Below are 25,352 nucleotides of genomic sequence, written 5' to 3' on the forward strand. Positions count from 1 at the left end.
GGCAGGTGCACAGAATTCCCCAGGCTAGTTCAGTCCAGAGGCGATGGCGAGGGCTCTCGGGTGTCTGCGAGCTGGGCTGGCACCACAGCGGGCAAGGACATTCAGCGTGGAGAAGTGTGAAGTGACGCGCCCTGGGAACCCCAATCCCGGCTCTGCCCACGCAGCGCTGGGCCCATGCAAGAGATCTCGGAGCCGCGGCTCGCTCCCGGCAAATAGCCGCTCGCCGTGCGGCCACCCTCGGGAAAGCTCCCGGTGCGTTAGGAGAGAGACCGAGACAGGCAATCTCACCCTGCCCCTGTCCGATCCCTGGCGTCCAGTGCCCACCCCTGGCCTGCCGCACGCAGAGCCGCCCCCCAGCTCCAAGAGCTCTAGGCACTGGGAGAAAGGCCAGAGCCAGGCTGTGGGAGAGGCGGCAAAGCCTGGGCCTGCTCAGCGGGGAGAAGGGGTGACCGTGGGGCCACGGCAGAGGGCTGTAAACTCCTGGCTGGGGCGGAGACAGTGACTGGGGCACCCGAACCGGGGGGCTCTTGAACATGCAGCAGGTTTCCCGTTAACCTGTAGAACTCACTGCCAGGGGATGGGCTGAGGCCAGAAGTAGAAGGGGGTTTGACACAGAAAGAGCCACGTTCCTGGAGGCCGGGTCCAGCGACCGCTGTTGGCCAAGCTGGTCAGGGACGCAGCCCTTTGCGCCGGGTAACCCCAAAGCTCGGGGTGGATCATGGGATAATTGTCCTGGTCTGTTGGCCCCTTACAGCCCTTCTTATGGCCCTACTCCATTCAAGGGCTGGGCACAGAACCCAGGCGTCCGGGCTCGCCGCCCCTCTGTCTTGATTGTAAATGAAAAGCCAGACCGCGAACGAGCTGGGCGGGGCCAGCGGCTGCTAACGAGGGAGCCCGATGGACGGAGACAAAACAGAGCCGAGCCAGCCAGGAGTCGAACCTAGAATCTTCTGATCCGTAGTCAGACGCGTTATCCATTGCGCCACTGGCCCTGACTAAGGGAACCACCAGCAGCCGCTCCTATAGCGCCGAGCCAGGGCTGCTGGGAGACGTAGTCCACTGCGGGGGGGGGGCACACCTGGTGCATGCTGGGAGATCTCTCTGCCTCCATTGGGGAGTGAGGCATGGTGGGATATGTAGTCCACAAGCAATGGGCGGGCGCTATCCTGTCCTCCGAAGAGGCGCCGAGTATGGTGGGAAATGGAGTGCAGGCCCCAAGGCATGCTGGGAATGTAGCATAGGCTGCCCACAGATGCTATGGGGCCCAATGCCTGGTGGGCAATGAATCCCTCCACCCCGGGGCGCAATGCATGGTGGGTAATGTGGTCCTGGCAGGGAGGCTGCGCGTGCCTGGCGCTGGGCATGCAGGGAAATGTAGTCCTTGCCCCGCGAACCGCATGACGGGAAATGGGACCTTCCCGGTGCCACGACCGCGATTGGTTCTCGTCGTCTTGGGCCCGCCCCTCCGCTCTCCGATTGGCCGTCTGGACCGGAAGCGCGCTGCGGTTGGCCGGCGGGGCCCGGCGCGGCGCTGTGATTGGCCGGCCGGGACGGAGGCGCGTCTTGCAGCGATGGCGGCGGCGGCAGCGGTGGTGGCGGCTCCGGGCCCGTGCGGAGCGGGGGGGCCCCGCGTGTCCAGCGGCCGGGACCTGAGTTGCGTCCCGGAGGTGGCGGAAACGCTGGGGGCCGTGGCCCGGCAGGGGTGAGACCACGTGACCCGCCCCACGTGGCCATCGCCCCGCCCCCTCCGAGCCCCGCTCATGTGGCGGGGAATTGCCCGGGCTCCGCCCCCCCCCCCCGCCCTCCCCCGCAGCATGGGGACCCCCCGGGGCCGGCCTCCTCTCCCCCCCTTGAAGTCTGGAACCCCCCGGCCCCTCCCCGCGGCCTGGGGACCCCCCCGCCACTGCGACCCCTCCCCCATCCCGGGTCAGCGTGGGGCTTGGCGGGATCGCACCCAGGGGGACCCCCCGCCACTGGACGAAGCTCCCAGGCCCTTGCCCTCCACCCCAACCCCCGTCTCTCCGCAGGTTCGATTTCCTGTGCATGCCGGTCTTCCACCCGCGCTACCGCCGGGAGTTCACCCACCAGCCGGCCCGCGGCCGCCCCGGCCCCCACACCCGCTCCGACCTGCTGCTCTCGGGGAGAGGTGAGCCCCCCAGCGCCGGCTGTGCCTCCCTCTGCCCCCAGGACAGCGCCCCCTGCTGGGATCCCCCTGCAGTCCTGGCCTTGGAGCCCCCTGCCTTGTCTGTGCCCCCCGCTGGGCTGCCAAGCACCATCTGGGCCCCCCAGCCCAGGGAGAGCGCCCCCCCACTGGGCTGCCTGGTGCCATGTCCGTCCCTCCCACCCTGCTGGGTCCCTGTGCTCTCTGTGCCCCCTGCGCTGTGGATCTCACCCACTCTCACCCCCCCAGACTGGAACACGCTGATCGTGGGGAAGCTCTCCCCCTGGATTCGCCCTGACGCCAAGGTGGAGGTGGTCCGCAGGAACTCGGAGGCGGTGAGCCTGGGGAGGGGGGACAGCCCCAGTGGGGGGGGGTATAACAGCCCCGTGGAGGTTGGTGGAGGGGTGGGGAGGAAGTGTCATGGTGGGGGGAGGATAACATCGGGTGGTGAGTTTGGGGGGGTGGGATAGACCATGGGGGGGGTTACTCTGGGGCAGTGAGTGGGGAGTACACCGTCTCCTCTCTCCCCAGGCAATGCTGCAGGAGCTGAACTTTGGGGCGTACCTGGGGCTCCCCGCATTCCTGCTGCCCCTGATGCAGGGCGAGAACCCCAACCTGGCCCGGGTGCTGAGCACCCACATCCACACCGGGCACCACAGCACCATGGTGAGTGCAGGGCTGGGTGGAGTGGGCAGGTAGGGGGTGCGTCCGCCACTAACCCCTCGTTTCCCCCCCCCCCAGTTCTGGATGCGGGTCCCTCTGCTGGCCCCCGAGGATCTGCGGGACGACCTGATTGAGAACGAGCCGGTGCCGGTGCCCGAGGACGGCTCGGGGGACGAGAAGACCTGGATATGGTGAGGGGCCGGGGGGCACTGCCAGGGGGAAGTGCGCAGGGCTCTCGGCTGGGGCAAGCACACGGGATGACGGGAGGGGTCCTGTTGGGGCTGAGGTTAGGGATCTGGCGGGAGGGGAGCAATGCTCAGAGGGGAACTGGGGGCTGCTGGGGGAGGGCAGGATCTTGTCCCCCTATTCACTGCCCCCCCCCTTTGTCTGCAGGTGGCACAATTTCCGGACCCTCTGTGACTACAACAAGCGCATCGCAGTGGGTGAGTTCGGGGTGGGGGCACTGCTGCAGGGAAGTTCGCAGCACTGGGGCAGGGGGCTGGCAGGTTTCTTGACCCCTGTTTTCTGCCCCCACCAGCTCTGGAGGTGGGGCCAGACCTGCCCTCCAATCATGTCATCGACCGCTGGCTGGGGGAGCCAATCAAAGCGGCCATCCTGCCCACTAGCATCTTCCTGACCAATAAGAAGGGGTTTCCTGTCCTCTCCAAGATGCACCAGCGCCTGGTCTTCCGCTTGCTCAAGGTAGAGCCCCGCCCCTGCCCAGGCTTGGCCCACCCAGCTCTTCTGGCCACGCCCATTGAGCCCCACCCACTGAGATCCCCTGGCCAAGCTCTGACCATCCAGAGCCCCACCCTCCATGATCCTGGCTCTGTCACTGAGCCCTGCTCCCTCCTTCCCAAGATGCACCTGTCTCCTACCGCACCCACCGAGCTTTCCAGGCCCCCTCCTAGCTGGGGACACTGCTGTGGGGAAGCTCCCAGCACTGGGGTGGAGGAGGGGTATGACCCCCGTTCTCCATCCCCCCGCAGTGTGGGGGTTCTACGCTTTGCGGGGGTGGTATCCCGGGGGCTCGTTTCCCCGTGCTGGGGGTCAGGCTGTGGGCGGGGGGTTGTCCCTGTCTAATGCCTTCCCCGCCCCCCAGCTGGAGGTGCAGTTCATCGTGTGGGGTGCTCACCACCACCCCGAGAAGGAGTTCTGCTCCTACCTGCAGTACCTGGAGTACCTGAGCCAGAACCGGCCCCCTCCCTCCGCCTACGAGCTCTTCGCCAAGGGCTACGAGGATTATCTGCAGTCCCCCCTGCAGGTGAGCGACCGCGCTTCCGGGCGAACAGCACGGCATGGTTCGGGGGCTGCCGCTGGGTTATCGGCGTGGCTCAGGGCGAACAGCACGGTATGGTTCGGGGGCTGCCGCTGGGTTATCGGCGTGGCTCAGCGCGAACAGCACGGCATCGTTCGGGGGCTGCCGCTGGGTTATCGGCGTGGCTCAGCACGAACAGCACGGCATGGTTTGGGGGCTGCCGCTGGGTTATCGGCGTGGCTCAGGGCGAACAGCACGGCATGGTTCCGGGGCTGCCGCTGGGTTATCGGCGTGGCTCAGGGCGAACAGCACGGCATGGTTCGGGGGCTGCCGCTGGGTTATCGGCGTGGCTCAGCGCGAACAGCACGGCATCGTTCAGGGGCTGCCGCTGGGTTATCGGCGTGGCTCAGCACGAACAGCACGGCATGGTTCGGGGGCTGCCGCTGGGTTATCGGCGTGGCTCCGGGCGAACAGCATGGCATGGTTTGGGGGCTGCTGCTGGGTTATCGGCGTGGCTCAGCGCGAACAGCACGGCATGGTTCGGGGGCTGCCGCTGGGTTATCGGCGTGGCTCAGGGCGAACAGCACGGCATCGTTCGGGGGCTGCCGCTGGGTTATCGGCGTGGCTCAGGGCGAACAGCACGGCATGGTTCGGGGGCTGCCGCTGGGTTATCGGCGTGGCTCAGGGCGAACAGCACGGCATGGTTCGGGGGCTGCCGCTGGGTTATCGGCGTGGCTCAGCGCGAACAGCACGGCATGGTTCGGGGGCTGCCGCTGGGTTATCGGCGTGGCTCAGCGCGAACAGCACGGCATGGTTCGGGGGCTGCCGCTGGGTTATCGGCGTGGCTCAGCGCGAACAGCACGGCATCGTTCGGGGGCTGCCACTGGGTTATCGGCGTGGCTCAGGGCGAACGCCGTCATAGGACTGGGGCTAAGACCCATGGCTCACAAAACGGCTTCTTCCAAGATCAGGGCTAACATTGCCGACTGGCATTGTTACAGCTTGGACCAGCATCCTGTCCCCCCCCCCATTGTTAGGGTCCAGGGTTAACATGGCTTGGTCCAGGGTCAGTGCCAGTGGGCTAGCATCATAGCCAGCATCCTAGGCTCCAGTATTCTAGCCCGTCATCGGTAGGGTTCAGGATGAATGCTGCCTCCTGCTGGGGCCAGGACTCAGGCGTATCAAAGCGGCATAACTGGGGCACAGGACCGACATTCTCGTGTGTCATCGTTAGGGTTCAGAGTTAACATCGGAACGTGTCAGGATTTGGGAGCAGCATCGCACCACAATGTCATGAGGGCTCAGGGTGAATTCTGCTAGAGCATCAGCTTCATTCATGCAGTATCGCCTACCGTCATTGTTACGCCTGTGGGTTATTGGGTGGCCGTTGTTGGGGTTCTGAGGGAACGCCCCATAACTATGCAAGCTTGATGCATCCGTCATCAGAGTTCAAAGTGAACGTCGCATGTCACGGTTCATTATTAGGGCCCAGAGTGAACACTTCCCTCGGTGGGCTTGGCATCCATCATTAGGGTTCAGAGTGAATGTCACCCGCTCCGCAGTGCAATGGGAGGGGGGGTCTTCCTCCTCCCCGCCCTCCTCATGCTGCTCTCCCCCCCTCCCCCAGCCCCTGATGGACAACCTGGAGTCCCAGACCTACGAGGTCTTTGAGAAAGACCCCATCAAATACTCCCAGTACCAGCAGGTGAGGGGGAGCCGGGCTGTGACTGGGGGGAGGGGCTTTGGTGGGCAGGACCGAGGGAAGGGGGAGTGGCTGTGGGAAGGGGTGGGGCCTGTGGCGAGGGGTAATGGGAGAAAGGCCTGGTAGGTGAGGGTTCAGGCATGGTGGGGCAAGGGGGCTGGGGTGTATTTGGGGGTGTGGCTGGGGGGTAGGAGTGCGGTGTGGGGGCAGAGTCTGAGGTGGGCTGCAGGGCTCCCCAGTGACCTCTCCCCCCGCCCCCCAGGCGATCTACAGGTGCCTGCTGGATCGGGTGCCCGAAGAGGAGAAGGAGACAAATGTGCAGTGAGTGATGCCCAGCCTCTCCATGGCAACTCCTTGCCCCTCAGTTATACCCCTCCCACCTGGTGCTGCCCCATGGGACATGGCACCCCTGACAACCTGCCCCAGTGATGCCCCCTGAAGGTGGCTCTGACCCTTCCGCCCCCGATGGGGGGGGCATCCTCCGTGACACCCCCTGTGTGCTGCCCTCTGACCTCTCTCTCTACCTCCCAGGGTGGTGATGGTGCTGGGGGCCGGCCGGGGCCCCCTGGTCAATGCCACGCTGCGGGCATCCCGTCAGGCCAGCCGGCGAGTGAAGATATACGCCGTGGAGAAGAACCCCAATGCTGTGGTGACGTGAGTGCCCCCGCGCCAGCCCTGCCCTATAACCCCCCCCCCCCCCGAGACCTTGGCCCATTGTCTGTGTGTGTATCCATCCCTCCTCCCCTGAGAACTGGCAGTAGGCATGGGGGGGATACAGTGGCGGGCAGTTCCCTGGGTTAACCCTATTGTACTTAAAGTACTGCACAGGGTCTTTTCAGGGGGAATAAGGCAAAGCGACACATTTATTGGTAATACATGTATCAATCAACACAGTATCATGTGCATATGATATATATTACACTCACACACACGCACACTCCGTCTTGCTGTTACCAACTAGTTGCTCCCCTTAACTGCACTGGCCAGGTGAGTTAGATGGGGGGCGGGGGGGTGGGAGCTGATCCGGATTGATGCTCCCATGTTGACAAGACGAGACCCAGGGCCCTCTGCAAGACACCTCACATTTATAGCAGCTTCCCTCTCATGCAAATCTGTACCAGATGCAAAGTCTGTGTCTGTGTCTGTTGGTCCTTTGTGCTGCTTCCCTCTGGGTGTTGTCCCAACGCTGCAAAGAGGGTGTTCCCAAAAGCAGGTGCTTGCTTCTAACCCCCAAGGCCGTCAATATGTCTGCTCTTCTTCAGTGAGCCCACTGGACAACTTGTATTGTTCTTGGGTCTGGATTCCATCCCCTATCCAACTGTTGCAGCTGTCTGGAGGTGCTGCCTTCCATGCCTTCCCCATTCACACCTTGTTCATTCAACAGGGCAATTGATTGCCAGGGCTGGGGGTCCGGGGAGATCTTAGTCTACTCCTAGCAAAAAGACACTTCTACCTTAACTATCTTTAGAGGCGATAACATTATACCAAGGCTCAATACAAAGTTTCTATATAAGGATTTGATACAAAGTTCCCATATCAAAGGACTTGACACAAACTGGCATGAAAACAGGTCACACGTGGATAGACCCAATACAAAGTCGTATGAAATGATTCACCGTTATGCTAAGGTGCTTAATGCAGCTATTTATCTACAACCCTTCACTCCCCGCAGACTGGAGCACGGGCAGTACGCAGTGGGTGGGGGGGAGGGGAGGGAAACAGCCAGTAGTGGGCAGTCCCCCGGGTTGACCCCGCAGACTGGAGCGCGGGCAGTACGAAGGGGGGATCCAGTGGCGGGCAGTTCCCCGGGTTAACCCTGCACCCCCCCCAGAATGGAGAGCTGGCACTGTGAAAACGGGGGGGTGGGATTCCAGGGGCAGGCAGTTCCCCAAGTTAATCCCACACTTCCCGCAGACTGGAGAGCTGGCAGTACGAGGAGTGGGGCTCGCAGGTGACCGTGGTCTCGTCCGACATGCGGGAGTGGTCGGCACCTGAGCAGGCCGATCTCCTGGTGTCAGAGCTGCTGGGCTCCTTTGCCGACAACGAGCTGTCCCCCGAGTGCCTGGATGGGGCGCAGCACTGCCTGAGGGGTGAGTGGGCTCTGGGGTAGGGGGAGCTGTGGGTCGGGCAGGGGGAGCGGTTGGAGGCAGGAGGAGGAGCTCGTGGGGAGTTGTGGGGGAGAGGCAGTTTTTGTGTGGGGTGCTTGTTGCCATGATGTCTGACCCACCCCTCCCCCATCCTCTAGCGGGCGGCGTGAGCATCCCCAGCACCTACACGTCCTTCCTGGCACCCATCTCCTCCTCCAAGCTGTACAACGAGGTGCGGGCCTGTCGCGAGAAGGACCGGCACCCTGAGGTGAGCCCCCCCAGCGCCTGCTCCCTGCCCCTGCACCCACAGTCCCCCATTCCCCCCAGCACAGGGCCAGCCTGTCTGAACCCCCCCCCAGCTCTGTGTGCCGGTCAGGGGTCGCCCGCGTGTTGTGCAGCGGGGGTTGGGTGTCGTGCTCTGACCAGGTCTCTCTCCCCCCTCCCCAGGCGCAGTTCGAGATGCCCTACGTCGTGCGGCTCCACAACTTCCACCAGCTGGCGCCGCCCCAGCCCTGCTTCACCTTCCACCACCCGCACCCAGGTAGGGGGCTGGGGCGGGGCCTGAGCTGACCACACCCCTCTGGGTGGCGGTGGGGCCTGAGCTAACCACACCCCTGTGGGACAGGGAGGGGGTGGGGCTTGAGCTAACCACACCCCTGTGGGACAGGGAGAGGGTGGGGCTTGAGCTAACCACACCCCTGTGGGATAGGGAGGGGGTGGGGCCTGAGCGGCCCACACCCCTGTGAGCAAGTTGTCCCCTAACCTCCCCCCGTTGGGCAGACCCGGACCGGGACAAGAGCCAGTACCGGCAGCTGGAGTTCGCGGTGGAGGTGAACACGGTGCTGCACGGCTTCGCCGGCTACTTCGAGACCACGCTCTACGGCGACGTCACGCTCAGTGAGGGCGGGGCCGGGGCCTTGGAATCGGGGTGGGGGCAGGGGCAGGGTGCGTGGGACAGAAAGGGGGTGGAGGTTCTCCTGGCCAGGAGGGAGGGAGATGGCAGAGGTTCGGGGGGGGGGAGCGGGGGCGAGAAGGGAGGGGCGAGGGGGTTCCCCTGGTGGTGGGGGCAAATCTGGGGGGGTCCCCCAGGCCGGGGGTCCCTCCCCCATCTCATACCCCCTCCCCCCCAGGTATCCGGCCAGAGACGCACTCCCCCGGCATGTTCTCCTGGTTCCCCATCTTCTTCCCCATCAAGGTGAGTGCCCGCCCCATGGGGGGGAGTCTGGGGGCGGGTCCCTGAGGGGCGGGGCTTGGAAGGGGCGGGGCGCTGGGCGCGAAACCGCGGGCGGGGCGGGGCTTGGCACGGGGGGCGGGGCGCTGGGCGCGTCCCCGCGGCGCTGACGCTCCCTCTCTTCCCACAGCAGCCGCTGGCGGTGCGCGCGGGCGAGCGCGTGCGCGTGGCCTTCTGGCGCTGCGCGGGCCCGCGCAAGGTGTGGTACGAGTGGGCGGTGACGGCGCCCGGCTGCTCTGCCCTGCACAACCCGAGCGGCCGCTCCTCCACCATCGGCCTGTGAGCGGTCGCCACGTCACTGAGACCCCGCCCCCCGCTCTTCCGTCTCGGCCTCTGGGCGTGCGCAACGTCACCGGGGGGAGCCTGGGCCGAGACCCTGCCCCACGCGGCGCTCCCTCTCCCCTTTGTCCCCGGTCCGTGCGTTTCAATAAAGCTTTCTGTCCCGGCCCGTGTGTGCGTGTGTCTGACGGGGGGGGGGGCGCGCCCTCATGTTGTCATGGCAACAGGCTCCCTGAGTGCAGCCGTGCGAGCGGTGATAGGTTGTTGAGCCTGCTGTCCCGCCCCTCTTCGTTCTGGGCCAATCACTATTGCTGTTGTGAGCCAGGACACAGCCTCTTCCTCATATTTAGCCAATCAGGGTTGGCGCTGTCGGCAAAGTCCCGCCGTCGCCTACCAATCACCCTTCGGCGGTGGGGACAGGGGCGCGCCCCTCCCGCTTCGGGCCAAAGGGCGAGGCTGCTGCGAGCAAAGGCCCGCCCTTTTCACGATCTCGGCCAATCATCGCTGAAGCTGAGGAAAAATATCCCGCCCCTACACACTCTGCGCCAATCAGAGCCACCCTTCTGGGAAATTGTCCAATCAGCAACGGCGCTGTTGCAAGTTGCGTCCTCTAGGCCGACCGCGGCCAATCAGCGGCGCCGCCCTCACCCAATGAGCGTCGTGCTGCCGCCCCGCCCGCGCCTGCGCACGGAGTTTCGGGGGGAGGGGAAGGTTCTGGAGGCAGCCGCGGCCTCCGCCATCTTAGCGCCGCGTCCGGCCGCGGAGACCCGGAGCCCGAGGAGCCGGCGCCGCCTCGGGGGAGGGTGAGAGCGGGGGAGGGTGACGTCACGGCATCGGGGGGCACCTCGGTGGAGATGAGGGAGATGACGTCAGTGGCCCGTGGGGTGGGTGAGCGCGAGCGCGGGGTTCTAGAACGCTGGTGAGTGGTGGGGGAGGGGTTCGTGCGAGGCTTAGAACGCTGGGGACGGTGCTGGGCGGGGCTTGCAAGGGGGCTTAGAACGCTGGGGGCGGGGCTTGCCGCAGGCATAGAACATTGGGGTGGGGTGGCATCGAGGTCTAGAATGTGGAGGCGGGGCCTAGACGAGGGGTTCTAGAACGGAGGTCCCTCAAAGGGGACTGGGACTTGGGGCCTTACTAGACCCTTGGCCAGATGCAGGGGGCGCCCTGCGCACGTCAGCATCCCGGGTCCTGGGTTTCTACAACCGGTCTGGTATTGGGAAGGGTCTAGAGTAGGCCTGGCTCCCTGGGGATCTAGAGCAGATTTGTTCCAGGCAGGCCTGGTACCCTGGCCCAGGGTAGCATGGGGGGGATGCTGTAGATGGGGTGCTCTAGAACAGGCCTGGCTGCACCTCCCAAGGCGGTCCCCGGCCTTGGGAATGTTTGGCTAGAGCAGGGTGGGTGCCGGGAAGGAGCCCCCGGCCTGGGACTGACAGCCTGCTCTGGAACGGGCTTTTCTGGAGCCAGGCTCAATACATGGTGCTTGGGGGGGCCTGGGGGCACCTTGCAAAGTGCTCCAGACTAGCAGTGCGGCAGCAACGTCTGGGCCATGGGTCAAGAACATCTGGGACCCCGGCCTGACATTGGGGGGGATGGGTCTGGAGCGTGCAGGCTAGAACAACTGGGGGCATAGCTAGCAGCTTGCAGGCCGGTCATGGCCCCCCACGCAGCTCCCTGGCTCACTGCGCCCCATCTTTCCGCAGGACGCGTCTGAGAGGCACTCGAGCCCGGAGCCTGTCCTGCCCTTCGGGGGTGGGGCCCCCCCGGCACGCTCCATGGAGCCGGGGGTCTCGAATCCGCTGCAGGAGCCCGTGAGTACCCCACTCCCCTCAGCTGCGGCGCCCTGGGTGGGGCCCCAAGGGGCCAGCCTGGGGCTAACACCCTCCCCCTCCTCTCCTGCAGAGCCCGGCCGACGCCATGACGCCCGATGACTTCGACATTGTCATCGAAGCCATGCTGGAGGCGCCCTACAAGAAGGAGGAGGTGAGGGATAAGGGTCCTTGCGGGGGGGGGGGGGGGCGTGCCTCAGTTTCCCCAGCATCCCTGGAGTGGTGGAGGCTGGAGGGGGGCCCTTGGTGGCAGGTGGGGAGCAGGGGGGCCGATGGGGGCTGCCCCCTCCCCTGCTGAGGCGTGGCTTTGTTCCCTCCAGGCCCAGGCAGGACCCTCGAAGGCGCCGGCTGAAGCCCCAGCAGCCCAGGTAACGTATAGGGGTCCTGGGAGGGAATGGGGGGGGGGGCACGTCCCGTACTCACCTCTCCATGCTCCCCCCCGCAGCCCCCAGAGGAGCAGAGCAAGGAGGTGAAGAAGGAGAGTGCCAGCGGCAGGTGAGAGGGGTGGGGAGTGCCCCACAGTAACAGTGTCTCCCTCCGGCAGTGGGAGGGGCGGGCGGCTGCCCCACGGTAACGGTGTCTTCCCCCGGCATTGGGAGGGGCGGGCGGCTGCCCCATGGTAACGTGTCTCCCCCCTGCAGTGGGGGGTGGGGAGCTGCCCCCCGGTAACAGTGGCTCCCCCGGGAGTGGGGGGGTGGGGGGCTGCCCCCCAGTAAGTGTCTCCCCTGGCAATGTGGGGGGCAGTGGGGGGCTGCCCCATGGTAACAGTGTCTTTCCACCTCCTCCCCCCAGTAGCAGCAGGAAAAAGAGGAGTCGGAGCCGGGAGCACAGACACAGGTAGGGGCGAGGGGCTTGGTGCCTGGGGGTACGGGGAGGCTGTGGGAGTGTGTGAGGGGAGCTGTGATTGGCTGGGGGGGCGCAGGGTGTGTGAGGGGAGCTGTGATCAGCTAGGGGTTGCCCAGGGATGTTGTGATTGGCTGGAACGGCACAGGGTGGGGGAGTGGGGTGTGGCACAGGGTGGGGGAGTGGGTGAGGGTGGCTATGATTGGCTGGGGGAGGCCAAGAGAGGGTGTGATTGGTGGGGGACGGGATCTGATTGGCCGGCGGGGTCTCTGACGCGCTTGCGCTCTCTCTCTCTCTCTCTAGCCGGGATCAGGAGCGGCGGCGGCGCAGCAGCCGGAGCCGGGAGCGCCGGAGCCGCCACAGGAGCCGGAGCCGGGAGCGCCGGCGGGGGAGCCGTTCCCGGAGCCGGGAGCGCCGGCGCGAGGAGAGAGCGCGGTACCGCAGTCCTCCGCCCCCTGGGTGAGTGAGCCCCCTGCCCCTGGACAGGCCCCGCCCCCTGGGTGAGTGAGACCCCCGCCCCCTGGGTGAGTGAGACCCCGCCCCTGGGCAGGCCCTGCCCCCTGGGTGAGTGGCACCCTGCTCCTAGCCAAGCCCCGGCTTTGGGAGAATGAGGCTCCGCCCCCAGGTGAGTGAGGACCTCCTCAGCCAACCTCCGTCCCCTGGCTAAGCCCCACCCCTGGGAGAGTGAGGCTCCGCCCCCAGGTAAGGAAAGCCCTGGCCAGGCCTATCCCCGGGCGTGGGAATGAGCTCCACAGCTAGGCTCTGCCCTCCCAACAACCCCTGCTCTCCCCTACTCCAAGGGACCCCAGCCCCTTCCCTCCCTTTCCCATTGCAGCCCTCCGGGGAACCCGGCCCCTGCTCCGGCTCTGACCTGGTGTCTGCCCCCCAGGCGCCGGTTTGGACACAGTAAGAGCCCCCTGTACCGGGAGAAAAGCCCCGTGCGGTGAGTGACGCCCGTGCCGGGAGCCGGGCATGGAGCGGAGATGGGGGCTGGGGGAGTGGTGTTGGCGGGGGTCTGTCCTGGGGTCTGATAGTCCGGGGGAGGGCGGAACTGATGGATCTGGGTGGGGGGGTCTGGCCTGGGGGGGAGTGGAGCTGGGCGGGTTCTGGCTGGGGGAGTGCAGCGGGGGGAAGAGTTGGGGGCCCTGGCCCAGCCCCCCTGACACCTTGTCCCGCAGGGAGGCGCTGGGCAGCCTGAGCCCCGAGGAGCGGGACGCTCGCACCGTGTTCTGCATGCAGCTGGCCGCCCGCATCCGCCCCCGCGACCTCGAGGACTTCTTCTCCGCTGTCGGCAAGGTACCGCCCCAGGCCCCGCCCACTGCCTCGCCCCTGCCCCCAGGAGGTCGAGGGTTGCCAACTCTCCAGGATTGGCCTTGAGTCTTGAGGAATTAAATAGTAATCGTTAATTAGCGTTGTCAGTGATGAAACCTCCGGGAATACATCCAACCAAAATTAGCGACCTGAGGTCTGTCTTGCCAGAGTAATCTGGCTCTGCCCCCCTGCTCATTTCTGAAGCCCCGCCCACTGTGCATAGGCCCCACCCTCCTGCAATCTCTAACCTGGCCCCGCTCTTCCTGCCATCTGGAATCCGGGGCCCCGCCCTCTGCCATCTCTAACCCCGCCCTGTGCTGGGCCCCGCCCCACGGCCATCTCTTCCCCCCCCCCCCCCCCCCCAGGTGCGGGACGTGCGGATCATCTCGGACCGGAACTCGCGGCGCTCCAAGGGCATTGCCTACGTGGAGTTCTGTGAGATCCAGTCGGTGCCGCTGGCCATCGGGCTGACGGGGCAGCGCCTACTGGGCGTGCCCATCATCGTCCAGGCCTCCCAGGTGCGCCGGCCGTGGGGTGACCGGGGGCCAGCTGGCAGTGTCCGGGGGGGTTGCTGTGGGGCGGGGGGATGATCAGAGGCTGGCTGGGGGGCAGGGGTGTCAGGGGACTAGGAGGTGTCCTGGGGGGTGGGAGGGCAACCAGGGGCTGGCTGGGGAGCGGGGGGACGATGGGAAGATGGCTGGGGAGCAGGGAGCTGGCTGGGGGACAGGGCATGGCAGGGGAGGGGGCCGGTGGGCAGCATTGGGAGTGGGAGGGGGCCGGCCAGTGGCGTTGGGGTCGGGACCTGGGCGGGGGAGGGGGCCGGCTGGGGGGTGTCTGGGGTGCAGGCCAGCTGGGGGCATGGGGCCAGCCAGGGGGCGTTTGGGAGCTGGAGCCAGCTGAGGGGGAGGGGCCCGGCCGGGGGGTGTCTGGGGGCGGGAGCTGGCTGGGGGGGAGGGAGGGGCCGTCCAGGGGGTGTCTGGGGAAGGGGGCCAGCCGCGGGGGAGGGGGACGGTTGGGGGGCTGGGCGTCGGACCCCGGCTCACCCGCCCCTCACCCGCAGGCAGAGAAGAACCGGCTGGCGGCCATGGCCAGCGCCCTGCAGAAGGGCAGCGGGGGGCCCATGCGGCTCTACGTGGGCTCCCTGCACTGCAACATCACCAAGGAGATGCTGCGCGGGATCTTCGAACCCTTTGGCAAGGTGGGGGCAGGGAGGGGCCCGGGGGTGGGGGCATGGATCCCCATGGCGGGGAGGGGCCTGGGGGTGGGGGCGGGGCCCTGTCTCACTCAACCCCGGCTCTGACCTCTTTGCCCCACTCTCGTGCAGATTGACAGCATCGTGCTGATGAGGGACCCGGACACCGGCCAGTCCAAGGGCTACGGGTTCCTGACGGTGAGTGGGACCCCGCCCCCCTGGCCCCCCCGCGTCGCCAACACCCAGCCCAGCCCTGGCTCCCCTGAAGCACCCGGCCCCCCTTTTTCCATTTTGATGGCTCCTCCCCAGCACACCTGCTGGGCTGGCCCTGGCTCCCCCAGCCCTCCTCCCCCTGCTGGGCCAGCGCTGCCCCCCCCCCGAGCCCCCTCCCCCTGCTGGGCCAGCGCTGCCCCCCCCCCGAGCCCCCTCCCCCTGCTGGGCCAGCGCTGCCCCGAGCCCCCTTCCCCTGCTGGACCGGCCCTGCCCCGAGCCCCCTTCCCCTGCTGGACCGGCCCTGCCCCCCTGCCCCGAGCCCCCTTCCCCTGCTGGGCCAGCGCTGCCACCATCCCCCCCCCCGAGCCCTCCGTCCCTCTGCTGGGCCAGCGCTGCCACCCACCCCCACCCCCCCGAGCCCTCCGTCCCCCTGCTGGGCCGGCCCTGGTGTCCCCCCCCCGAGCCCTCCCTTCCCCTGCTGGACTGGCCCTGCCCCCCGCCGCCAGCCCCCCCCCCCCCGAGCCCCCTCCCCCTGCTGGACCAGCACTGCCCCCCCCCCCCCGAGCCCCCTTCCCCTGCTGGAATGGCCCTGCCCCTCCCTCCCCCTCCTGGGCCAGCGCTGCCCCCCCCCCCGAGCCCCCTCCCCCTGCTGGGCCAGCGCTGCCCCCCCCCCCGAGCCCCCTCCCCCTGCTGGGCCAGCGCTGCCCCCCCCCCCCCGAGCCCGCCCTCCCTCCCCCTGCTGGACCGGCCCTGCCCCCCGCCCCCAGCCCTCCCTCCCCCTGCTGGGCCAGCGCTGCCCCCCCTATCTCCCCCTGCTGGGCCGGCCCTGGCCCCCCTACCCCCCAGCCAGGCCAGCCCCTGCCCCCCCCCCCCCCCCGCTGTAGCCCGCAGACAGGCCGGCTTCACCCCCCCCCTGGCCTTGCCCCCCCAGTTCGCGGAGGCGGAGTGTGCCCGCCGGGCGCTGGAGCAGCTGAATGGGTTCGAGCTAGCCGGGCGCCCCATGCGTCTGGGGCACGTCACCGAGCGGCTGGACGGCACCACGGACATCTCCTTCCCCGAGGGCCCCGAGGAGCCCGAGCCTGGCGCCGGCGGGGGGCTGCAGCTGCTGGCAAAGCTGGCCGAAGGTGGGGGCTGTGGCTGGTGGTGGGGGGGGGGGGAGTTCCTGGCCTGGGGGGACTGTGGCTGGTTGGGGGGGGGAGGTTCCTGGCCTGGGGGGACTGTGGCTGGTTGGGGGGGAGGTTCCTGGCCTGGGGGGACTGTGGCTGGTTGGGGGGAGGTTCCTGGCCTGGGGGGGGCTGTGGCTGGTTGGGGGGGGGAGGTTCCTGGCCTGGGGGGGCTGTGGCTGTGGCTGGTTGGGGGGGGGGTTCCTGGCCTGGGGGGGGGCTGTGGCTGGTGGTGGTGGTGCGGGGGTTCCTGGCCTGGGCAGGGGGTGGATTCCTGACCCTGGTGGGGGGCTCCTGGCCAAAGGCGGGGAGTGGCCCCGTGTGCCCTGAACCCAGGCGGGCAGAGGGGTGTGCAGGGTCTTGGGGGTGCACATCCGTCCCCCCTGACGACCCCCCCTTTGCCCCCCCCAGGCTCTGGGATCCAGCTGCCGGCTGCTGCTGCGGCTCAGGCCGCCTTGCAGCTGAACGGCGCCATCCCGCTGAGCGCCCTGAACCCTGCCGCCCTGACAGGTAATGGGGAGCTGGGGGGGCTCTGGGACGGGGGTGGGACGTCCCCCGTCTCTCCACAGGCGGGAGGACAGGGACCGGGCGCCCTCAGCAGCCCCAGCTCCTGGCTGGCCCGTCACTCCCCACCTGCCACCGAGGGGGTCCCAGCCTGGCCCAGCTCCCCAGGATTCGGCTGCTCGGCGCCGAGCGCTCGGGGGTTCCGGGGGGTCACTGTTGGTTGTGCGTGTCCCCTGCACTCTCCCAGAGCCCCCTCAGCTCGGCACCAGTCACATGGAGTCTCCTGCAGGCCGCCTGGCGGGGAACGGGGCCGGGGGGGTCTGGGGCCGGGGCTCCATGCGGGCCCCTCTGACCGACTCTGCCCCCCCCTCCAGCCCTGAGCCCGGCGCTGAACCTGGCTTCGCAGACGCTGGCGTCCCAGTGCCTCCAGCTCTCGGGGCTCTTCTCCTCCCCGGGCATGTGAGTCAGGGCTGGCTGGGCAGGGGTGGGGCCTGGCCAGTTGGCACTGGGGTGGGGCTCAGAGTGGGGGCAGGGATGGGGCCTGGGTTGCGGGGGGCTGGCAGGTTGGTACTGGGGGGGGCTCAGAGTGGGACGGGGCAGGGTGGGGTGTGGCCTGGAGGGGCTGGCAGGTTGGCATTGGGGTGGGGCTCAGAGTGGGGGCAGGGCTGGCTGGGCGGGGCCTGGGGGGGGTCTGGCCGGTTGGCACTGGGGGTGGGGCTCAGAGTGGGGGCGGGGCTTGAAGGGGCAGGGCTCAGGACTGAGGGGTGGGGCTTGGTCCTTTTCCCTCTAACATTCCCCCTCCTTGGTCTGCAGGTAGCGACCCCCCCTCCCCATGGACGCGGGAGCTGGGCTGCCAGGGCCCCCCACTGAGTCAGAGCTCCAGGGGCAGAAATGGAGCTGGGGGGGGCACGAGCAACAACCCCCCCCCCACTACAGGACCTTGCCCTGACCTCACAGAGGCCCATCTCGGGGAGGGGGGCTCTACGGGGGCACCTGGCCCTGCCCAGCCCCTCCCCCCCACAAATTGTTTTTTTTTTTCTTTTCTTTTTCTTTTATTTTCTTTATGGAAACAAATTAAAAAAAAATTATCACGAAAAAAATGCATCAGGAGTTTGTGATGGGGTGGGGCGGGGCTGCGGGTCGGAACTGAGGGGCAGGGGGGGGCATGGCTGGGCTAGGAGGGGGCTGCGGGTCGGGAGTGAGGGGCACCGGCTGGGCTAGGAGGGGGCTGCAGGTCGGGAGTGAGGGGCACCGGCAGAGGGGGGGGGGGGGGGGAGGCTGGGCTAGGAGGGGGCTGCGGGTCGGGAGTGAGGGGCACCGGTAGAGCTGGGGGGGGGGAGGCTGGGCGAGGAGGGGGCTGCAGGTCGGGAGTGAGGGGCACCGGTAGAGCTGGGGGGGGGGAGGCTGGGCTAGGAGGGGGCTGCGGGTCGGGAGTGAGGGGCAGGGTGGGGGCATGGCTGGGCTAGGAGGGGGCTGCGGGTCGGGAGCGAGGGGCACCGGCTGGGCTAGGAGGGGGCTGCGGGTCGGGAGTGAGGGGCACCGGTAGAGCTGGCGGGGGGGAGGCTGGGCTAGGAGGGGGCTGTGGGTCGGGAGTGAGGGGCACCGGCTGGGCTAGGAGGGGGCTGCGGGTCGGGAGTGAGGGGCACCGGTAGAGCTGGGGGGGGGGAGGCTGGGCGAGGAGGGGGCTGCAGGTCGGGAGTGAGGGGCACCGGTAGAGCTGGGGGGGGGGAGGCTGGGCTAGGAGGGGGCTGCGGGTCGGGAGTGAGGGGCAGGGTGGGGGCATGGCTGGGCTAGGAGGGGGCTGCGGGTCGGGAGCGAGGGGCACCGGCTGGGCTAGGAGGGGGCTGCGGGTCGGGAGTGAGGGGCACCGGTAGAGCTGGCGGGGGGGAGGCTGGGCTAGGAGGGGGCTGTGGGTCGGGAGTGAGGGGCACCGGCTGGGCTAGGAGGGGGCTGCGGGTCGGGAGTGAGGGGCACCGGTAGAGCTGGGGGGGGGGAGGCTGGGCTAGGAGGGGGCTGCGGGTCGGGAGTGAGGGGCAGGGTGGGGGCATGGCTGGGCTAGGAGGGGGCTGCGGGTCGGGAGCGAGGGGCACCGGCTGGGCTAGGAGGGGGCTGCGGGTCGGGAGTGAGGGGCACCGGTAGAGCTGGCGGGGGGGAGGCTGGGCTAGGAGGGGGCTGTGGGTCGGGAGTGAGGGGCACCGGCTGGGCTAGGAGGGGGCTGCGGGTCGGGAGTGAGGGGCACCGGTAGAGCTGGCGGGGGGGGAGGCTGGGCTAGGAGGGGGCTGCGGGTCGGGAGTGAGGGGCAGGGTGGGGGCATGGCTGGGCTAGGAGGGGGCTGCGGGTCGGGAGTGAGGGGCACCGGCTGGGCTAGGAGGGGGCTGCAGGTCGGGAGTGAGGGGCACCGGCAGAGGTGGGGGGGGGGGAGGCTGGGCTAGGAGGGGGCTGTGGGTCGGGAGTGAGGGGCACCGGCTGGGCTAGGAGGGGGCTGCGGGTCGGGAGTGAGGGGCACCGGTAGAGCTGGCGGGGGGGGAGGCTGGGCTAGGAGGGGGCTGCGGGTCGGGAGTGAGGGGCACCGGTAGAGCTGGGGGGGGGGGAGGCTGGGCTAGGAGGGGGCTGCGGGTCGGGAGTGAGGGGCACCGGTAGAGCTAGCGGGGGGGGAGGCTGGGCTAGGAGGGGCACCGGTAGAGCGGGGGGTGGGGAGGGAGGCTGATGTCTCTCCTGACCTGCAGCCCCTGGGTGGCCCAGTCCTGCCGCCCCCCCACCCCCCCAGGCCGGGGCACGGGCGGCTCCAGATTTAGCTCTGGCGGTTTCTGGGCTGTGCCCACGTCCGTCTGAGTCACCTGCTGCCCCCACAGGCCGGTGCCCGGGGGGGCAGGCTATAAATACCAGCACCCCCGGCTGGGAGAGGCCATAGACACCCCCCAAGCCAGGGCTCTGTTGCTTTGGTAACATTACCCATCTCCACGGCAACCTCTGCTGCACCACCATGCAGTTTCCATGGCAATGGGATGCAGTTCTTTCTCTTTGTCATTGTCTCTCTCCCCCGTCCTAGTGGTGGGGGCTGAGCTTTGTGGCCCCCATCTCCCCATGTGATGGTGAGGGAGGAGCTGGGATGGTGCTAGGAGCAGGGGGGGTGAGGGGCCTGGGGTAGGGGAAGAGTCCGGGGGGGGGAGGGCTGTTGGGGAAAGCATTGGGGGGGGGGGTATTTGGACATCCCTGGAGTTGGGCGGGAGCCCATGGCACCCGGGGGACAGGGAGTTTGGGGGGGGGGTCCTCCCCATTCATCCTGTTCACCCCCAGAGCTACCGCAAGGAGCATAACCTGGGATCCTCCACCCTTCCGCTCCCCCCAATAACGATGCAGCTCCCAGCTTGTGGTAGAAAAGGGCTTTAATTGAGAGCAGGAGGCCATGCCCCCAAAATGGCCTCCATTCCCCAGAGGCTCAGCAGGGGGCAAGGGGGGGTGCCCAGCTGAGGTGGGGGGGTCCCCAGGAAATTAAAGCAGAGACCCAGAGGGGAGAATCCGCCTATCCCTTTAAGAGTCTCTCTCTTAAAGGGGCGGGCTGCTAGGGCAGGTTGTCCAGTTGGTGTCTTTTGAGCTGTTCTTAAAGGGGAGGTCCACATGGACAAATCACAATGTCTTGTGGGGGAGGGTGCCCCAAGTTGATGCCTTTTAGAGTCTCTTAAATGGGAGGTTTACAAAGTAGTTCACTCCGCATGTTTGAGTGAAAGGTCCCCAGCTCTGTGTCTTTAAGAGCTTTTTAAAGATGCCTATCACAGAGCGGGAGGGCAAATATCCATTCTTCCAGGAAAAAAGCTAGCCAAAGAAAATGTGACCTGAGTCGTGCCTTTAACATGCCAGTAGGAAGTTTTTCACGTCTGACCTCGGCCGCCGGCTCCCACGGAGCGTCGTAAAGGTGAGGGGCACAAATGTGAAGGACTGGAAGGTCAGTACCTTTAAGAGCTCGCGCAAGGAAAAGTGCACAAATCTGGAGGACAGTAAATAAAGAAATAAAGCTTCCAGGACAAGGCGCTGAAGTAGCTGATTAACTCGTTCCCCAGTTGGTGACTTTAAGAGTCTCTTAAAGGTGAGGTGCACAGGTGTGGAGGGTAAATACTGAGTCCAAGACAAAGCCAGCTGGTGTCTCAGTATAACATTCTCAGGTCGGTGGATTCAAGGAATGTGGAGGACAAATAATAAGGCTCGATTAAAGTCCATGCCTTTAAAAGCTTCTTAAAGGTGCAGCACACAATTGCAGAGGTCAAATATTAAATCCAGTGTAAAGCCATCCATTAGCCGCCTGTTCAAAGAGTTCCAACCTGGCATCTTTAAGCCCCTCTTAAAGGTGAGGGGCAGAAGTGTGGCGGACAAATAAAACAGGCTTTGGCTTGGAGGAGGCCTTTAATACCCCCTTAAAGGTGAAGTGTGCAAACATGGAGGGCAAACAACAAATTCCGCTTGGAGGTGGTACCTTAAAAACTCTTGCTGAGATTTAAGACCCTCTTAAAGGTGAGAGACACAAATAAACCCAGCCCAAAGGCGGCCAGGCCTCTCCAATGATTTGGCGCTGTTAAGTCCCTCTTAAAGGCGACGCACACAACTACGGCAAACAAAATCCAGCGCAAAGGCTTCCTGGCATGTCCCATTGCCACAGCTCCTTCAACACCTTCTTACAGGGGAAAAGTGCGTGGCTACGGCAAACAAAAAAACCTCTGGTGCAGTACGTCCCCGATTGTCCAACTAAACACAGCGCCTTTAAGGTCGTCTTAAAGGTGATGCGTGCAGCTACGGAGGACAAAAATTAAGTCTCACCCAGCTGGCAAAGCGGAGGCCGGAGAGGTGCGAAGCCAGGGGGATTGTGGGAGTCTCCGCCCAGGAGCGGCTTTTAGAAGTCCGGCTGCTGGCGGGTGGGGGAGACTGCCTCTTAAAGGGCCGATTCACAGCACGGAGAGGTCGTTGCAGGACTTGGAGCGTTGCTTGAAGAACCGGCCGTTGCGTGGGACCAGGCTGGAGAGGAAGCGCTTGGCTTTCTTGGTGAGACTCTCTCGGCGCCCGCCCGGGCCTGGGCCCGGGCCCCCGTCCCCAGCCGGCCGGTGCCGGCGCAGGCGGATCTGGCGCACGGCCCCCTCGAACAGCTCCCGCGTGTTGTGGTGCAGCGCGGCCGACGTCTCGATGTGTTTGCAGCTCAGCATCACGGCCAGACTGCGGCCCTCTGGGGGCGGGGCCAAGAGGCCACATTAGCGACCTGTGCCCAGCCGCCCCCCTCCCTGTCCTGGGGCTGAGGGGGTTCAGTGGGGCTGAGGGGGAATCGGGAGCGGGCAGGGAGGTTGGGGGCAGGTTAAGGGGGGTTCTATGGACTGGGGGTAGATTGGGGGGTCCCTAGGGATTGGGGCAGTGAGGGGCAGGGGTTCAGGGTGTTTGGGGGGAGCATAGGAGGTTTGGGGGCATCAGGTAGCGGGGTCAGGTTGGGGGCTCAGGAGCTGGTCAGGGTGGGGACAGGTGTGATGGCAGTTTGGAGGGGCCAGGGGGGATCAGGGCAGTTTAGGGGCTACGGAGGATCAGACAGGTGTTTGGGGGCCTGCTGGGGGATGGGTTTAGGGTAGTTTAGGGGGCCCCCTGGGGGATGGGGGTGTCAGGGCAGGTCTCAGGGTGGTTTAGGGGGCCCCCTGGGGGATGGGCTCAGGGTGCTTTAAGGGGCCCCCTGCGGCATGTGGGGGTCAGGGCAGATCTCTGGGAGGTTTAGGGGGGCCCCCGGGCGATGGGGGGTCAGGGCAGTTCAGGGGTCCTCTGGGGTCACTCACCCTCCAGCGATACCTCTCGGGAGCGTGCCAGGTCACTCTTGTTGCCCACCAGGATGACGGGGGGGTCGGGGTGGGGGCTCCCCTCCCGCAAGCGCAGCAGGGTCTGGGGGACGCGGCTGAAGCTGCGCCGGTCGGTCACCGAGAAGACGAGCAGGAAGGCGTCGCCCGTCTGCAGACATGACTCCTGCAGCCAGCCGCCCGCCTCGCCCTGGGGGGAGAGGTGCCCCCAGAACCCCCCGTCAGCACCCCGGAGATCTGCATAGATCTGCATGCATTAAGTGGGGCCCCGCTTCCCCCAGCCAGCATGTTATTGGCTAGTTCATGTCATGCACCCTCCAGCCTCATGCGTTAATTTGCATACATCTGCATGAATTTGCATGTTATCAATTCCCTCCAATGAGCCGCATGTATTGGCCTGCATAGGTCCAACCTGCGCACACTTGCATTAATTTACATATATTTACATGTATTTGCATGCCTTCCACGCACCCCACTTCTCTGCATCATTTGCATAAATGTACATGCAGAGCCTCCAACTCCATGCATCACGTGCACAGCTCTGCATCTAATTAACAAAGCCACTGGCTCTGAGGCTCAATTTGCATGCATCCGCCCCCTGGCCTCCAAAGCCAGGCCATGCTGCAGGCAATTAACTCATTTGCATACATTTGCGTGCACCCCCCGTCCCCCTCCCGGTCTCACCTGGTCCCAGATGTCGTAGAGGATCAAGGTGGTGAGCTCCTCGTCCACCGACAGGCGGCGCTCGTACGTGTCCGCTGGGGGGGGGGGGGTACCACAATTGGGCGGGGGGCGCCAGTTCCCCAGAGCCGTGGGCCCCCTCCTTACAGCCAGGGGCCCCCACTACCCTGAGACAGGACAGCGTCCCTGGGGCAGGGGACCCAAACGAACCAGGGGGACCCCAGTTCCCGCCTCTTCCCCCCACCAGCCCCCCACCCCCTCCTGCACCCGCTTCCGACCCCCCATCCCCCCTCTCCCAAGGCACTCACCGGGGTGCTCGTCCTCGCGGGGGGCTCCGTCCGGCAGCCCCCCGAAGATGCCGGCCAGCGCCGTCTTCCCCACGCCGCTCTCGCCTGCCAGCACCACCCGGTAGGGCCCCCCCGGCGACCCCCCCCGGCGACTCGGGGGGCGAGTCCGGCTCCTCCACCGCTGCCTCCCGCCGCAGCTGGTGCTTGGGGGGCAGGGGCAGGCTGCCCCGGCGGGGCCCCCGGAGCCCCCCCAGGGGGGGCAACGCCATGGGGGGGCTGGGGGCAGAGCTGGGGGGGCAGAGGGAGCGGGAGACACAGGCGAGAGGGGAGGTGAAATAAGTACAATAACTCCCCTCCCCCAGCACCTCCCCCCCCGCACCCCCGTCCCCCTCCCCCAGCACCCAACCCCTTCCCCCAGAACTCCCAGCACCTTCCCTCCCCCTCCCCAGCACCCCAATCCTCCCACTCCACAGCACCCTCCGTCCCCCAAGCCCCTCCCCCAGCACCCAACCCAGCACCCGAATGCCCCCACTCCACAGCACCCCTCCCATCGCCCCAGCACCCAACCCCTGCCCCCAGCACGCCAAGCCCCATCGGTTCCCGCCCACACCCCATCTCTCGCTCCATCCCCCCGCCCCCAATCTCCTTCCCTCCCCTCCGCACCCCCACCTGCTGCCCGGTCAGGGCCGGTCCGGGGGTCCCGGGGCTGGTTCCTGCCGCTGCCTCCGTCCCCCGCGCTCGCGTCTCTCCGGAGCCGGCCGGGAAGCGGCTCCCTTTAAACCCCCCCCCCCCCGCCCGCCCGCCCGCCCGCCAGGGGGACGCCCCGCCCCCGTGAGGTCACGCGTGAGGGGGGCAGGAGACCCCCCCCCGCCCATGCCCCCCAGCAAAAGCCCTGGCGCCCTTGGGGGCCGCCGCACTCGGGGGGCAGGGAGCTGGGAGGGGGGCGATGGCCGGCTGATGCGGGGTGTCGGGGTGGGGGAACATGGGGACTGGCTATGGGGGTGGGGGACCGATGGGGCGGGGGGAGTCCCTGGCTGCCGGGGGGGGGCATGAGGACTGGCTATGGGGGTGTATGGGGGAGGGGGGGACCGATGAGGCTGGGGGAGTCCCTGGCTGCCGGGGGGGGGGCATGGGGACTGGCTATGGGGCTGGGGGGACCAATGGGGCTGGGGGAGTCGCTGGTTGCGGGGGGGGGGCGGGCGGCGGCATGGGGACTGGATGGGAGGGTGTATGGGGGGATAGATGGGGCTGGGGGGGTCGCTGGCTGCCGGGGGGGCATGGGGACTGGCTATGGGGGTGTATGGGGGAGGGGGGACCGATGGGGCGAGGGGAGTCCCTGACTGCCGGGGGGGCATGGGGATTGGCTATGGGGGTGTATGGGGGGATAGATGGGGCTGGGTGGAGTCGCTGGCTGCCGGGGGGGGGGGCATGGGGACTGGTTATGGGGGTGTATGGGGGGTGAGGGGATAGATGGGGCTGGGGGGGTCGCTGGCTGCTGGGGGGGCATGGGGACTGGCTATGGGGGTGTATGGGGGAATAGATGGGGCTGGCGGGTCTCTGGCTGCCGGGGGGGGGGGGGAGGGGCATGGGGACTGGCTGGTGTGAGTAGGCCCTTGGAGGGCAGAACTAGCCCTGTTGGTGAATTTTCGGGACCCCCCGCAACAGTCTGCAGCCCCCCCAATCCAGCCGGGGGGGGGGCGCTCAGGCACCAGCCTCGCTGGGAGACTCGCCCCCCCCCCCACCCCCCAGGCGGTAATTGATCCTCCCTGGCATTTTCCCGACCGTGACTAATTGACTAATTTCCAACTTAGCAGCTAATGAGAGTGAGCCGCTAATTACAGAGAGAGAATCCAGCCTCCCCCACTCACCCGTCTCTACCCATCCCCCCACCTCCACCCATCTATCCTCATACACCCCTCTATCTATCCCCATCCACCCCCTTTATCTATCTATCTATCTATCTATCTATCTATCTATCTATCTATCCCCATCCACCCACCCTCTATCGATCTATCTATCTTTGGTGTGCATAGATAGATAGATCGATAGATCGATAGAGGGGGTGGATGGGGATAGATCGATAGAGGGGGTGTCTGGGGATAGATAGATAGATAGATAGATAGATAGAGGGGGTG

At 66.8% G+C, this 25,352-nt stretch overlaps 3 protein-coding genes and 1 non-coding gene across 4 annotated transcripts; 2 read left to right on the forward strand and 2 right to left on the reverse strand.

Annotated features, from left to right (window-relative positions):
• Window positions 1–919: 919 nt before the first annotated feature.
• TRNAR-ACG (transfer RNA arginine (anticodon ACG)) lies at window positions 920–992 on the reverse strand. The gene has a single exon. It is a non-coding gene; the product is annotated as a tRNA-Arg (tRNA).
• Window positions 993–1,634: 642 nt separating this feature from the next.
• Window positions 1,635–9,548, forward strand: PRMT5 (protein arginine methyltransferase 5). The gene is made up of 17 exons (XM_065414552.1): window positions 1,635–1,702; window positions 2,028–2,146; window positions 2,411–2,496; window positions 2,693–2,827; window positions 2,903–3,015; window positions 3,218–3,267; window positions 3,363–3,526; window positions 3,927–4,088; window positions 5,710–5,787; window positions 6,047–6,105; window positions 6,316–6,438; window positions 7,699–7,874; window positions 8,030–8,139; window positions 8,319–8,412; window positions 8,652–8,768; window positions 9,002–9,066; window positions 9,233–9,548. The coding sequence occupies exons 2-17, from the start codon at window positions 2,044–2,046 to the stop codon at window positions 9,383–9,385; spliced, it is 1,788 nt and encodes a 595-aa protein (XP_065270624.1). The 5' UTR covers window positions 1,635–1,702; window positions 2,028–2,043; the 3' UTR covers window positions 9,386–9,548.
• Window positions 9,549–11,114: 1,566 nt separating this feature from the next.
• On the forward strand, window positions 11,115–16,896 carry RBM23 (RNA binding motif protein 23). Its single transcript, XM_065414555.1, has 14 exons — window positions 11,115–11,189; window positions 11,281–11,361; window positions 11,528–11,575; window positions 11,653–11,702; window positions 12,000–12,044; window positions 12,354–12,509; window positions 12,940–12,993; window positions 13,229–13,346; window positions 13,727–13,879; window positions 14,422–14,559; window positions 14,686–14,751; window positions 15,698–15,890; window positions 16,341–16,439; window positions 16,808–16,896. Exons 1-14 carry the CDS (start codon window positions 11,154–11,156, stop codon window positions 16,894–16,896), a joined length of 1,326 nt encoding a protein of 441 aa, XP_065270627.1. The 5' UTR covers window positions 11,115–11,153.
• A 4,471-nt stretch (window positions 16,897–21,367) lies between these two features.
• REM2 (RRAD and GEM like GTPase 2) lies at window positions 21,368–23,486 on the reverse strand. Its single transcript, XM_065414564.1, is given in 5 exon segments — window positions 21,368–21,642; window positions 22,232–22,439; window positions 22,934–23,007; window positions 23,239–23,362; window positions 23,364–23,486. Coding segments are annotated over 5 exon segments (804 nt in total).
• Window positions 23,487–25,352: the final 1,866 nt, after the last annotated feature.

Source organism: Emys orbicularis, chromosome 12, assembly GCF_028017835.1.
Source record: "Emys orbicularis isolate rEmyOrb1 chromosome 12, rEmyOrb1.hap1, whole genome shotgun sequence".
NCBI lineage: Eukaryota > Metazoa > Chordata > Testudines > Emydidae > Emys > Emys orbicularis.

Bases quoted from the DNA above. Each gene is read 5' to 3' on its own strand.
- PRMT5 (XM_065414552.1), top strand. From the start codon at position 2,044: ATGCCGGTCTTCCACCCGCGCTACCGCCGGGAGTTCACCCACCAGCCG. The intron at 6,106-6,315 runs GTGAGTGATGCC...TCTACCTCCCAG, and splicing joins GAGAAGGAGACAAATGTGCA to GGTGGTGATGGTGCTGGGGG. The intron at 8,413-8,651 runs GTAGGGGGCTGG...CCCGTTGGGCAG, and splicing joins CTTCCACCACCCGCACCCAG to ACCCGGACCGGGACAAGAGC.
- RBM23 (XM_065414555.1), top strand. From the start codon at position 11,154: ATGGAGCCGGGGGTCTCGAATCCGCTGCAGGAGCCC. The intron at 11,703-11,999 runs GTGAGAGGGGTG...TCCTCCCCCCAG, and splicing joins AAGGAGAGTGCCAGCGGCAG to TAGCAGCAGGAAAAAGAGGA. The intron at 12,994-13,228 runs GTGAGTGACGCC...CTTGTCCCGCAG, and splicing joins CGGGAGAAAAGCCCCGTGCG to GGAGGCGCTGGGCAGCCTGA.